Source organism: Cinclus cinclus, chromosome 17 (assembly GCF_963662255.1).
Source record: "Cinclus cinclus chromosome 17, bCinCin1.1, whole genome shotgun sequence".
Taxonomy (NCBI): Eukaryota; Metazoa; Chordata; class Aves; order Passeriformes; family Cinclidae; genus Cinclus; species Cinclus cinclus.
Window position 1 is genome coordinate 2,513,642 of NC_085062.1, and position 14,505 is coordinate 2,528,146.

The window sequence follows — 14,505 nt, forward strand, 5'->3', positions numbered from 1 at the left end:
AGGGTGGATTTGCTTTAGTGCCATATTAGAAATGTGGCAGTCACAGGGACATGAGCTTGGGACCCTGTGGCACAGGGCTGGGTGTGCCTGGGGCAGCGAGCCCTGGGCAGTGTCCCCATGTGTGCAGGGGCAGCTCTGGCAGAGATGTCACAGTAAACCTGGGTTATAAATACTGAGTGTTGTCCCTGGCTGCTCTGTGACCATGGGCATGTGTCTGAACCTCTCTAAACCTCGTAAAAGGTTGGTGAAGTGTTGTGCAAACACCAACTGGCACTAAGGGCTGTTGATAGTGGTGTGGTTTCCTGGTTCCCACATCATGGTTTAATCCACAAGATAAATTGGTTGGGTTTATTCTGTTGGTTGTTTTCACCAGTCACAGGGTTTGGAGGTGGTTTGGCTCCAGCGGCTCTCTCTGAAGACATCCAATAAGGAGGCACAGCAGAAAGGTGGATTTTGATGACAAGAAGGAGCCAAATGAATGGCTTGTGTGCTGTGAGAGCCATTACCAGATCCTGCCAAGGCTGTCTTGGGCTGATAACAGAGTTTGCTTCTTGTGTCCTCTTTTCCTCACCATCATCCTTTTATTTCCCCCTTCCTTACATAAAGTTGTTGTCTTTATCCACAGTCCATGGAGGTTATTAAAGGTATTTGAAAAGTTCCTGCTTTGACCTGGGATTTAATAAATGCTGTATTCTCTGAATTCTTAACCAGTAAATCTGTTACAGTGCCTTGAGGTGGGGTACAATGGGATTTTTCTCTGTTGCAGTTTGATCTTTGTATTCTCATGCAGTGGGAGTGTAAAAATGAGCCTGACATTGACAGAAGTGACAGGAGGATCTTGCCAGCAGACTGTTTTGGAGGTGCAAAAAGAAGGGGTCCTACCAAGACTAGAATTCAGAATAAAGCAGGGAAGAAAAGTACATTTCTGCTGTCTTTATTCTTTGAATACAAAGGTCTTTCTTCATCATGTTGTTACTGAGGGCTGAGGAAGTTAAATGATTGCCTTTCTTGCTGCTAAATGAATTTGAGAGGATAAAACCTGATGCTTTTGGGAGGATGCATCTGTGGTGTGTTGCTGACACTGGAGATTGTGGGCAGCAGCAGATCTGCCTATTCATTTGGAGCTTTTGTCACATCTCTTCTGTGGAGATGCTGTTGCATATGAAAGTCTGATATGATGGCAAAGGTCAGGAGGGTAATAGCTTTGATGGCATCCCCTGAAGCAAATCAAAATTCCTTTGAAAGATTCTGTTCAATTTGATATCAAAGGTCTGGTAGCACTCCAGGGATTCTTCTCTCTGCTATTATGCTTATAGTTATTACAAAAATTAATGTTTGCCCATTGTTGGCTTTTTTTTTTTTTTCTTAAATAGGATGTTCTGCCATAAGAATGGAAAATAACCACTTCTCTCTTTCCTCCCCCTCCTTTCTGTCTGTTTCAGGGATCCTCGATGCATTTCCTTGCCATTATTTAAGGAGCCTTTACTAAAAGCTTTTGGATTGTGTTTCTGAGCGGACGAGAGATTTTTGTATCCAAAATGCTCATAAAGGAATATCGTATTCCTCTTCCGATGAGCGTGGAAGAATATCGCATCGCCCAGCTCTACATGATACAGGTCAGGAACGTTCTGCTCCCTGCAGGGCTCTGGGGGCTCTCTCTGGGGTGGGGGACAATTGCTGCAGCATCAGAAGCTTTAAATTTGGGGGTTGCTGTTTGCTTATAAAGGAGTAGTGGGGAAGATAACACAAACTTCAATTTCTGACTTGCTTCCTCTTCTCCTTAAATTGGAGAACCTCTGTCTGATCTACCTGGGGAAAAAACAGCCAATTCCTGTGGGAGCACTCAGCCCAAGTGTGTGGGTACCTACTGGAAGGGATCAAGCTGTAGGGCATAAACAGCCACTGCTTCCCAGCTGGGTGCTGGTTCTGGTCATGGCAATTCCAGTTGCAAACCTAATTCTATTCTTTTCTTGGGAAGCAACAGTCTGACATAAATTTGAGAGGGTAAACCAAAAGTGTAGCTTGGAATTAAGGGAGGAAAATAATTAAATGTAATATATCTGTGCTTATATACCACAATGAAACAGACACTAATCAGTTTAGGCATAAAATGTAGATTATTTTTAATGGCTCCTGAATACTGATGGGAATTTTTGCAGAATTCCCTGTCTGCAGTAAAGCAGTTAATTAAAATGTTGGGTTTTTTGTAACTAAAATCCTCTGTGCCCATATTCTCCCAGTGTTTGAAATCCAACCAGGAACAGTTATAAAAGGAAATGAATCTGAAGTGTTATTTCATTGTCCCACACTTTAAATAAAATGTAATTTTGCTCATCCAGCAAAACATTCACCTAATATTGAGTTTGCAGAACTCTGCTTTCTGAAGCAGGGTGAAGTGGTGCTAGAAAAATCTGCTTTGGCTTAAAACCTAAAATAAGGGGAAAAAGCAAACCCCTCAGACCAAAGCAAAAGCACAAGTCCCCCATTTCTCTCCTGACCACCCAGCTGTGTTCCTTAAGGATTCATGCACTTGGGTTTGACTGTTAAAAGAATGTATAGTGTGTATTTTGCAGGAATAGTGCTCAAATTCCATTTTCTGACACAAATGTGTCATCTTTGTGTGTTTAACTTAAATCTTGGCATAAACAGGTAAGCATTTTTCATTTTTCCGTGCCTTTTCCTGATGCTGCATCTGCTTTGAATATTGGTGTAATTATTTTGTTAACAACTTTGTCTTCCTAATTTGTCTCAGCTGCTTTGCATGAAGAGCTGGTGGATGGCAGCAGAGTATTATCTGTGCAGACCTTGTCAGTGAGCAGCAGAGCGTAGGGGGGAGTGATCTGATTAGGAAGGAGGAGCCCACCTGATTAAACAGAGAATGAATCCTTAATTGGGGAGTGTCTGTGGGGCCTCTTGGGAATTCTGGAGGATTTGGTCAGGGAGGTAGATTTGCTTTTTGATCTCAGAAGTTAAATTGCTGATTTTAGTTTTCTTAATGCAGAACATTGGGTTCTGCTTTGTTACTTGACAGGGAGTTTGGCCATCTTCACATCAAAAGTACATGAGAAGCCACAAGGGTCTCCTGAAAGAGGATGTTCATCAGCCTGATAAACTACATCTCCAAATTGCCATCCAGCCCTGCTTTAGTTTTCTGCTGCATTGACAGGCAGCAAGAGTAAGGTTTCCTCTTAGATCAGGTGTCAAGTCAGGTTTCTGATCTCCCTCCACCCTCCTGGAGCAGGAGGCTAAGCTAGGAAGACTTCATGGAGCCTGAGGTCTGGGTAAGCTGGAGGAGTGCTTGCTGTGTTACTTGTACAAGTTGCACAAGAGGAAAACTGCTTTTCCTTGAGAATGATAGTTTCAGCTCTAATTTGAAAAAAAACCAAAAAGCAATAACAAAACAAAGACCACTTAGGGTAGAGTTTGTAGTTTAGTAGTGATTTGCTTCAATTTTGCCTGAAACTGGTGGAAAGATTCCTGCTGGCTTCAATGTTACCTTTTCCTAGACCAGGATATCAAATGTTTTCTTCAGTTTGATTTAAAAGTGGAGGTTTTGTCTTTGAGACAGGCACTGGGGAAGGAGCAGTGGGGAGCATGACTTTGTCGTTTTCAGAGAATGAGAAAGTGCTTCATGTCTGCCCTTTTATTTTTCCTCTGAAATGCCTGAAGAGGCCACAGAATTAAGTTCTGTATGTTGAGCCCCCTTACGGGAACAAGTTGAGATATCTGTGCAAAGCAGCGAAGAGGCATTTCTGAGAAATCTGTGGCTGAAATGTAGAACAGAATGTTTTGAAGTAGTTCCTGAGGAGCGATTCTTAAAAGCAAAAGGTTAATTTCTGAAACATTTGTTGTGTATGGAATGGTGGCATTATTGCTGGAGGCACCAGGCAGCCTGGTCCTGTGAGAAGCACTCCTCCAGCAGTGGAAAAGGAGATGTCATGATTGTTCCTCAAGGGTTTTAGGGAGCCTCAGGCATATACCCGAAGTTGATCACTCATTTACTTTCGAACTCACAAGTGAAAAATTCCCATTAAATTCCAAACCAATTGGAGCAAAGCTGCCTTTTTTTTTTTTTCCCTAGATATAAATTTTCCTACACTTCATCATTGTCCAAATGGAAGTTTTCCAAAAGGCCCTTCTCCCCTGAGCCCTGTGGTGGAAGTGGTGCCTCAAAACCATGTGGGCAGGGATGTTCAGACTCAAGCTGTAGTATTGTCATCACTTTTCCAAAGGCATTTTCATGTAGACTTCTGCTTTGGAGTGGAAGGATCAATCATCTGTTTTCATGAGAGAGCAAACCCTTCTTATTCTTAGAAGTCTCAACAAAACTTTCCACCAGATTTGATGTAAGCAGCATCATTCCCAAATAGCAAAGGATCCTTCCATTAAATGGGAACAGGCTGTACTCATATTTGCTGTGTTTACTGGGAGGGAGAATTAAAATTGTGCAGTATATAATCCACATCTCTCTTGCTTCTCTGCGCCACTGGGCAGGCAAGACATGCAATAAATCACTGTGTGCATGCCCGTGTTGCTCTGTAATGCCTCTTATAACTACAGGTTCTCCAGGCTGGTGTATAAACCTGTGAAAACTGAGATGAGTGGTCTGCTGCTTTGCTTTTTTTTTTTTTTTTTTTTTTTTTTTTTTTTTTTTTTAATGTGAAGTGAGAGAGCAAAAAGTTTCCTAAGTTGCTTTCTGCTGGCTTTTGAAATATTATCTACAGTCAGTGGTTTCAGTACTTTAAGTAGCACTTAAATTCTTCCCTAAATAAGTTAATTTTACATTACGGCAAGGACTTAATGTACCCTCGACTTGCTTGAAGCCTAGCAGATCTGAACTGAATTGTTTTTCTCTATTAAATTTCAGACTTTCAATATCCTTCCGTGGGAAACCTCTCACGCAGCATTGTCAGCCTCTCCAGGTTGGGAGCCCTTGCTCCAGAGCAGTAGGGTTTAGCTTTTCCACAGGCACAAGGCCTTTTAGCATCACTGCTGAAGTTTTGTCTCTTTTGAGGTCAAAATTAAAACATATTCATTTTTTCTGTTTGAGCTAAGAACCAGCATTCTTCCTTCCTGCTGTGACCTGGCTTTATTCTGGTGCATAAAACAGGCAAAATATTTCAAAACAGTGAAATCACTCTTTGTACCTCTGTTGATGTAACTTTTCCCTGAAATCTGTGTGCACATTTAAAAAGCCAGCCCTGCTTCCAAGGGTGAGAGTTTCTCAATGAACTCAGCCTGGAGACTTGTCCATGGGGGACTGGGAGTAGTTTGATCTGGGGAAGCTGTAGGCTGCTGTCCGAAAGTAAGCAGAAAGGAATTGGAGATGAGCACTGGAATGAGTTCTGTGAAACACAAACCAGTTATGGAGGGAACAACTGTAACCATTTTTAGGGATTTGTTTCTTCCTGCAGAAGTTTTGACCCAAGGACTCTGTCCTGGATGTCTTCTCAGACTGTGCACACCACATCTGAGGTGTGCCTGTGCTGTTTCAGTCTCTGTGAGGTGAATCCTGTTGGGTACAAAGGGATCTGTGTTACACATTAGAGAGATCTTATTAAAGGATCTCTTAATTCTTCCTCTCCTGAATCCTGCATATTTTTGTCTCAGCAGCAGTCCTTTTCTGGAACACTGGCATCCTTTCCCTGTGTGTTCAGAGAGCCTTCCTTTCTGTACACCTCCTCTTCCTCACCCCAGAAACAATCAATGTGCACATTAATGTAAAGTCTCTGTTTCATAAAAGCTTGGAATACGAGCCCTGAATGCGTTTGTTGGGATGTTATTAGCCAAAGGTCAGTCCTTTTATCATCTTAATAACGTTCATTACTGTGCTTCCATATGCCACGAGATTCCGAGAGTCTGCTGCCCTTCTGACCCTTTCATAAGACAAGAAAATTCCTCTTGTTATTAAAACTTATTTTTACATCAGTCTGTGCAGCCTTCTTGTCTGTTGTAAATAACTCTCGTCCTCATTTTGTCTACACGGATTTCTCTGGGTATTTGTGATCTTCCTCCAAAGATAGTGTGCTTTAAAAATATTCTTCTGCTGGACCAAGTGATTACCTTTTGAGGATGAAACTTATTTTAAGATGCTGCATCATCCTTTAAAGTTAATAGCATTAATACTTTGTCATTCATCACTTTGAGAGTCCATGACTGGGAAAGGCCTCTGGCCCTGATTGAGGCACTGCATGGAAGATAACCCATCTGCTCAACACTGCCTGCTGAACTCAGGCAGGATCCTGGGAAATGAGGGCTTCTCTCATGTTTTAACATGAGCCTCTTCTCTACTGTCCTCCAGGGCTTTGCGTTTACTGCCTTCCCTGCAAAATCAAAGTGTGTTCCAGGCATCTGCAGTGCGCTGTACTCTCCTGTCCTGATTGCTGATGGAGTATCCTGAGTCACTTTCCTCCTTTCTGGAGGATCCTGGTTTGTCCATCATCTCAGTTTCCAGACGCCTGCACTGTCCTGCTTTCCCCTTCTTTTCCATGTAGCTCTCAGGAAGCACCTTTGAGAACAGACTTAAAACTCTGCTTGATGCTGGTGGTAATTCTTGAGGCCCTGTTGTGATACCCAGATGCAAGAGTCGTGTCCCTTAAACCCTCAGCTCTTCTTGGCAGTTGCCAGCAGGCTCAGCAGATGGTGAAGGATTGATTGAGTGAGGGAAAGCAAACTAACCCTTCATCTCTGGACACTGAGGAACTGGATGGCTGATTATTTTTGTTCTGCATGCAGATGCCTTGGCCATCTGCACAGACAGACATTTATGCTTCAGTTTTAAAGCAGGTGATGCCGCTGACAGCTCCAGAGACCCTGGAAGGCTCACAAGTCTGAAAGCAAAGCCTGGTTTGAAGCTTATCCCTTGATTTCTGTGCTACAGCATTAAAACCTGTGGCTTCTGTGTTCTCTCTTCTTCCTATGGTTTTCATAACCTTTTCTTTGTGGTCGTGAGGATTTGCATCCTCCTGGAGGAGGAGAGTAAGGCATTTGCAGATGTTTAGTTTTAAGGACAAGGGTGGTACAGTTATGTTTGGTAGTACCAGACTTGGGGTCTCATTTGCGTGGGTGACAGTGACACCCAGATTTGCACTGATTTTAATACAGGACACAGCATTGCCAACTATACTGAGCTTGTTGGCTGTCAAAAACCCTTCTTCCTTCTGTATTTTTTTTTTTTCTTATGAAGGAAGGACAAAAATCTTGACTAGGATTAGGTTCTCCCTTTTTCGAATACCTGAAGGCAAGTAATGAATTAAGTGTTAGGAATACTATGGGGATTTCTTTGAGGCAGTCCTGCAGTATTTTAGCACACAGCCTATTGTTAGTGAACAATTGCGTTGGGTTCCTAAAGTATAAGGGATGTAGTCAGAGGATTAGACTTGATCCAGAGCACTCTGAGTTGAATATTGTCTCTGACTCACAATATAGTAATGGGCAACTTGCTTTGCCTCCCTTTAAACCAGGGACAGTAATTCTCACAGACACTGTCTGTGGAATAGTTAATGCAGTGAAAAATCAGTTTAAAGACATGGAAGGAAATACTTAGAGTAGATGAAATACTGAGCTGGAGGTGTAGTAGACATTTTGAAAGATGGGGCATGTGGAGTAAACAAGTTTGAGGTGTCTCCATAATAAAGTGATCCCTAATTCATGTGCCTCTGGCACACCCAGCCCTGACTCTAAAGGAGTGTGACTGGGTGTCTTTGTAAGGCAAAGTGATTAATGAGTGGCCATGAGAAAGGTTCTCTTAATGCTGTAAATTTTTTATGACCCTGCACATTTGATTGTCCCCAAAATATCCTGTTTTTGTACAAGCAGCTTCATTAATATCTAGCCCTGATTCTAAATAATGCAGTACCTACAACACTCATACAAAGTGATGCTGTGTGTGTTGCTGCTCTGCCTTGCAGGAGCCTGACACTGACAGCCCTGCCTGCCTTCAGCTTTTAGGGCTTTTTTTTAAAAAAACAAAAACAAAAACAAAACAAAAGAAAAAAACCCCAACCAAACAAAAAAAAAAAAAAAACAAAACCCTGTTCCATTACAAGCAAAGCAGCCAGGAGTGCTGGTGCCAATGGTGCTGAGGATGCAGTGCAGGTAATGTGCACATGTCTGGGTGAGAGAGGTCCTTTCCTCAGGGCCTCCTGCACACCCAGCTGTGCTAGTGCAGCTCTGCAAGTGCCTCTGTCTGACACAAAGACCTTTCTTGGGTGACATCTCCTTGTGTGCTGGACATCCCCTTGGAGGCAGCATTGAGGGTGGTTATAGGCCTGTCTGGTAGTTCATATTCTTGCTTGGCAAACTTGAGGGAAGATTCCCAACCCATAAAATCCCTGCCACAGGCAGGAGTGATCAGGTGGCGTGTCCCTGCAGAGCTGGGAAGGATCCAAAAGGGAACTCTCCTGCAAGTTGCAGCTGATCAGTGCTGGATTGGGAAAACAGAGGTTTTCCTGTGTAAGTAGCTACCTTATTGTCACTATCAGAATTATGTGCAGGTGGTGAGGCATCAGTGTTTGGGGACAGGGCAGACCAGGCTGGAATGAAGCACTGCAGGTCGCCCAGCCCTTGATCAAACCTGCAAGGGGGATGTTTAAAACAGCTGCTTTTTTGCCTTTATTAATGAAGCCGTTGATGAGGAACAGATTTCTTTCCCCTCTCCCTAGGGTTTCAGGTCATTCCTGTGTGTTTGGAGCAATGAGGCACAAAGTGCTATTGTAAAACCCCCGTGTTCTGATCGTTATCTTGTTGACTCAAACTAACCTTCCTTCCCGAAATAAGTATTGACATGGCCCTTCATGTTTTGTCGGTTGTTTTTAACAGCACTAATTGGATTAAAGTAATTGTCACGCGTGAAGGATGCATGTTGGAGCACAAAGGGCACAGGGGAGGCTCAGCTGTGGGCACCATGGTTACTGGTGACATCACTGGCTTGTTCCCAGCAAGGATTCAGTGCAGCTCAAGCCTGACTGAGGATGGCCCAGACTTAACCCAGGGGATTGCTGATGCAGCCCTTCCCGTTGCCGTGGAAACACAGGATGCAGTTTAAAGTTGCCTGAATGCATAACGTGGTGCTCATGGTGTAAACAAACCCAGGGCAGGAATGGTGTTATGGGGACAGTGGGGAATCCTGTTGTGGTTGGACTTGACTGTGCACGATGAGTCAGAGTGAGCCTTGCTTCGAGGGATAAGAGCAAAACTTTTAAGTCCCCTGCTGTCCCTAGAAGTTTTATGATTGAGGGACTGCCAGTCCAACTTGATGTAATTGTTTCTGATTGGAACTTACTAAGTGCGGGCTCAAAAGTTCTGTTGAAACCATCCCTGGGATAAGAGGGTTCCCATTATTAAAGGTAAGCCCCTGCCTGCCTTTTAGGTTGTCTTTCTAATATAACTATTAAGATTGTTCTCAACTCCTGCAAAACAGGAGTAGAGAAGCTTCCCTGTTTGAGGACTGTTTTAATGCATTTTGATAAAGTTCCCTACTACAGCCCAGCACAGAGCTCTGTCACAAAATGGTTAGGAGGCTGAAATGGGGATTCAAAGATCTGGGTGCTGGATGTAGCCCTGCCAGCAGCTCTGTGTCTTCAGGTTACTTTGTCCTTCTACAAAATGGTGCTCTTTTGTTGATTCCGTGATCTTGAACGTGAGGGGACTCAGCTGTTTTTGACAGCCTTTGACAGCCAGAAGTTGTGTGTGCTGTGGTGCTTCAGCACTCTCCTGCCTAAGTAACAGTTAAGGGTGATTTTTATTTTTAATTTAGTTCCCATAGCTTCCTGTTTGCTTTTAAAACACTGTGCACTGATAAAATTATGTTGGTTTCGATGAGAAGTTCTGCATCTTGGCTTCTCTAAGAGTGCAATAGTTCTGTCTTCTCTGCTTCCTTCTTTCACTTGGAACAAAGCTTTTTGCTCGGGTATTGCTCTGGTTATGGTGATATGATTTTAATTGAGTGTTTCAGGTCTTTGACACACACATAAAGAAAAGAACAAGTTGTGAAGCATAAAACTATGGTGCTTTTAGGATAACGCAGCATTTTGTTTTCATAGTCAAAGACGTAGGTTTTGATTACCTGCAGTAAATAGTGACCATGAATGGGCCTGGTCTATCAGATATCTGCATCAGCAGGCAGAAGGTTGCTGGTGGTGAAAGCAGATTGCTCATAATGAATTAGATGTCAGCTCAAATGCTCATGAAGGAGTGGTTAACAGAACCCAGAGCTGAGTCATTCCGCAGCACAGGCGGCAGATTGGATACACCCTGAGCAAACACACCCTCCCTGGACATGATACCCATGTGCAGCCATCCTGTGCTGGGAAAACCTGTGAAGTAGAAACCAGGCATGACTTCCAGGACCTTCCAGTGGTTCCCAGTGTGTCCATCATTGGCTTTCTGGTTTTAGGTGCTGTTTAATTCTGGCAGCTGTGGCTGGAATGTGCTGTCATATTTTGTGCTGGTTTGTTTGTGGAGCTTGACTGCTGATATTGCCACAATAAGCCAAATTACAGGGCTGAGACTAACAGGCTGATTTTTTTATAAGCTCTCCCAGCTATTCTGTTAAAGTTTACCACATGCAAGTCACAGTGTCACTGGTACCTCCTCAGTACCTGGTACCTGCAGGTGGGAGTGAGGATGGCTGCTGGGCAGCTGCTGAAGCATAGCAAGGAAGCCTCTTGGTGGTGGGAAGAAGATTCCACTTTGGAAAACCAATTCAAAGAGTGAAATATCCCTCAGCCTAAATAATAGTAAACTGGAGATAGCTGGGAATATTTTTCCCTTAGCGTATGGAAGAGATTGAGAACAAAGAGTTTATTCCTCTCCCCCAGCCTAAATTTTGTTTATACCTTAGGTGCCTTTACACTTCCTTTCTAAAACTGAACAGAACAGGTCTGGTTAGTGAAAACAGGTCTTAAGAGCTCTCCAGTGATAGCAGGAGTCATCTTGCTAAGCAGCTTCAGGCATTTTTGTGGTCTGATGGATTGTGTGAGGCACTTCATGCTTTCTCTGGTTCCCAAAGGGAGGGTCTGTTTCTGGGGACTTAATTGATGTTTGTGGTAGCCTTAGCATTCAAAACAATAAAAAGATAGTAATTGGTCATAGAGAATGTGTTTTCTCAGCCTCCCTTGCCACAACAATATGAGCAAGTATGTTAGCAGGGTCCTCTGGGGATATTTGCTGTCATGTTCTTGTTCTGTGGTTACAGAGATGTCTTTGCTGTCCTTGTTAACTGAAACCATCAGCTGGCTGGAAACTTCTCATATCCCTATCTGTGTCTAAGTGGACTAAAAAAATCCTGAGAGTGCAGTGTTATTTTAATGCATTCTCTCAGAAGAGTTTTGTCCAGACTATCAAAATACCCCCTTTCCAAATGGGAGCTGGAGGAAAATAACCCCAAAAAATCTTCTGGTTATTGTTTGCAGACAATGATTTTTGTCTTCTTTACCCATGGATGATAGGTCTGTCAAGCATGGTGCTGTCAGTCTTCATAATTGGAGTAATCTCAAATCAGAACTCTCATGGGTCTTGTGGCACAGTGTGACTGCACTGCTGAAGGGAAGTAAGAGCAACATCAGGAAGCTGAAGCATTCCAACTTTCTGTAATCACTGTCTCACTTACTTAGATTGAGAGGTTGTACTGTAAGCAATAATCAGTGGTAAACAAGGTGAGAGTGTAGTTCTAACCTATTTTTGAAAGCTAGAACATGCTGGGATCACCCATTATCACCATGCAGCCTACCCCATCCTTACTGTTCTCTGCAGGACCATTGCAGTGCTCAAAGTAATTAAAATAAAACCAGACAGCTTCAGGAGAAGCTAAAGCAGCTGAGCTGTTTTCAGTGCTGCTGTCGGCTTTGCAGAGATTCTCTGCTTGTGGACCTGAGCCTGTGAGCAGCCTGTGCTGGATTCCAGGGCAGGAACACAAGGAGGACTCTGGTTCAGATTAATATTCTTCTTGGTGTTCTGAGTTGGTTGATGGGGCTGTTTTTCTTCTAATTCCCCAAAAGCAAAACATTACAAGGCAGTCTTAATTCGCACAGCCTGACCTGTGTATTTCTCCAGCTGATCCAGTAAGCCTAACTGTTTCATCCAGCATTCTGCATTCCTGTTCTGGGAATGCTGTTCCTTCAGCTGTGCTGAGACTCCTTGAGCTGTGGAGGTTTCTGTTGCCATCAACCATCATTCCTTTATGGAGCTGTGCCCCACTAGAAAAACAAATTGCATTGAGTCACCTGGTTCTGTTCACCTGGGCCAGGTCATTTGCTGGACTGAGGCTTTGCAGGGTGTGTTCTGGTGGGGAGACAGATTTCTAACTGGGAAAGAACATGGAAGATCTGGGAACTGATGAGCCTTCCTGTGGAAGGCTCTGTTTACAGCTGTTTGTCTGCTGTTGAGAAGGGCAGATGATAAATGGGGTTAAGCTGGCCCAGTGGTTGATATTCATGGGAATTATTCATCTGTGATTGTTGCACTAAGGTCATGTGCTGTGTCCCATGCTATGCTGCTGTGCCAAGAGATTTATTTTAATAGAAGCCTTTAAGTAACTGGCATTCTTGCTAATCATGGTGCATCTGCTTCTCTGGGTTCCCTGTTATGAGTAATTTAATGCTATTACTTTAGCTAGAAGGGATCTGTGTCACCATCTGTCCTGAAAAGCTATTGATGGGGCTGTGCAGAACATGGAGTGTCATCAGCAGAAGAAAGGGACTTGGAAAGGGATGACTGGATGTCCTCTTGTAATACAATATAAGATGGTTTACTGTGATTGTGGGTTAGATAACCTGCATATAAAGGCTGTTAGCTACTCTTTGATTTTGTTGGGGACCATTCCTCAGATATTTGTAGAGTGGGAAGATGCTGTGTCAGTAGTAGCAATGACCCAGGTAATGTGCTAAATAAAGTCTCTACTTCTCTCTGAGGCTGAAACCTCTGAGGCTGACCCTCAAGTGCCTGCACATCAGCACCTCCAGCAGATATTCCTTGGAGAGGACCTGCCACACACTTCTCAGGCCAAACATTTTCCTAATTGAGGGTTATTTTTTTAATTGCTGTTTACAGACCACTTCCTTGTGACAAGCCCTGTCCAGGCTATAGCTCAGGCACAGTAGGCATGAAGAGGCTGCATGGCTGCAGAGCAAATTGCTCTTGACTCCCACAAGTGCTTCACTTACACAACACCACTTACACCCAGAGTACCATCCTGGTCTCTCAAGTGCGAGTGGCTAAAGTCTTTATTTTTATTATATGGGAAACATACTTTGTCTTTCTGACTGGTCAGTAATTGCACTGTTCACCATCTCTCCTTACTCTTGGCCCTTCCTTACTTCACTGTGGCTTGTTGTCTTCTCCAGAAGCCAACTGCTAAGTGTGAGAGCCTGGAGGGCTGGGAAGCAGCTTTGTGTGGGCTTATCCTGGGGAGTTTCTCTTTGATCATACTATCCTTCCCAACAGTGTGGTGTGTTATGAGTATAAATTTGGCCTGACTCAAAAGTTCTGTCTCTAAAGATAGTTTGGGATATAATCTTTGATTTATTTTATTTTTTGTCAGCAGAGCTACAGCTCTTATTTCACATTCATCTGAGAAAATGTTCTTGCTGCCCTTGTCATATCTTACCTGGATAAGAGACAAGTATAAGGGCTTTGAAGGGCCAAAATTTGCTTAAGGTTTGTAACTGGGTGACAAAGGCTGTGGGCTGGAGTTGGTCATCTGGAAAGGCTGGAGGAGGAAGCATACCTTGCTCCCAGAACAGGGTTTGCAGTCTGCTGCAGCTGCATAGAAGTGAATAAAATAACCACAATTCAGAAGTGGGATGCAAACTGACTTTCACCAGTATTGTGGGTTCTCCAGGGTTCCAGCTGCAGGGTGAGAACCAGGCAGCTCATCTCCATGCAGAGAAGTTTTTGTTAAAACTGGCTGAATGGGGAAAAGTGAAATGGGGAATGGTAGTGTTAATGGGTAAAATCCCTCTGTGGGTTTTGGTCTCAAATGAGGACTTGCAGAATGGCTGTAACTGTGCAATCTAGAAGGGAGTTCTGAATAACTTGGCATGAAGAAAACTCATTTTCCCTCTGCTTATGATTTCCATGTGCTTCTGCCTTATAATAAAACTCTAAATCTCTATAATTTGTGTCAGCCATTCAGAGCAGATGCTGTGCAGTTATTCTGTGCTGGCTGGGTTGCTGCCTTTTCTGAGACCTTTGAATTAACCAGATTTTGGGGTCATCAAGATTATTTAATGTTATTGTCATAAATATTTGTACAGGACTTGGTCGGTGCTTATATAAGAACTGAAAGACAGTAGTTTGTTAGAAGAGGATGTGTGCTTTAATGAACTGCCAGCTGAGTGTTAGAAATAAACTGTAAAAAATTACTTTTCTGTTTTTCTGGGGTTTTTTCCTATTGAAGTTTGTGGGGTAGGAAAAAGTGATTCTTCAGATTGTCAGTTATTTAGGTTTGTCAGTTACAGCTGTTTAAATTTAAAATCACTTGAGAGCTCTTTATAAACAGGGCTA

The 14,505-nt window shown here is 43.2% G+C and overlaps 1 protein-coding gene across 5 annotated transcripts in view; it reads left to right on the plus strand.

The window, feature by feature from the left end:
• The first annotated feature begins 1,040 nt into the window (after positions 1-1,040).
• PITPNM2 (phosphatidylinositol transfer protein membrane associated 2) overlaps positions 1,041-14,505 on the plus strand; it is a 60,161-nt gene continuing 46,696 nt past the window's right edge. For all 5 annotated transcript variants that reach the window (XM_062504353.1, XM_062504354.1, XM_062504356.1 and 2 more), the window contains exon 1: positions 1,041-1,616. In XM_062504353.1, the coding sequence (XP_062360337.1) occupies positions 1,539-1,616 (78 nt within the window). In that variant the 5' untranslated portion in view covers positions 1,041-1,538. The remainder of the gene's footprint in view (positions 1,617-14,505) is intronic.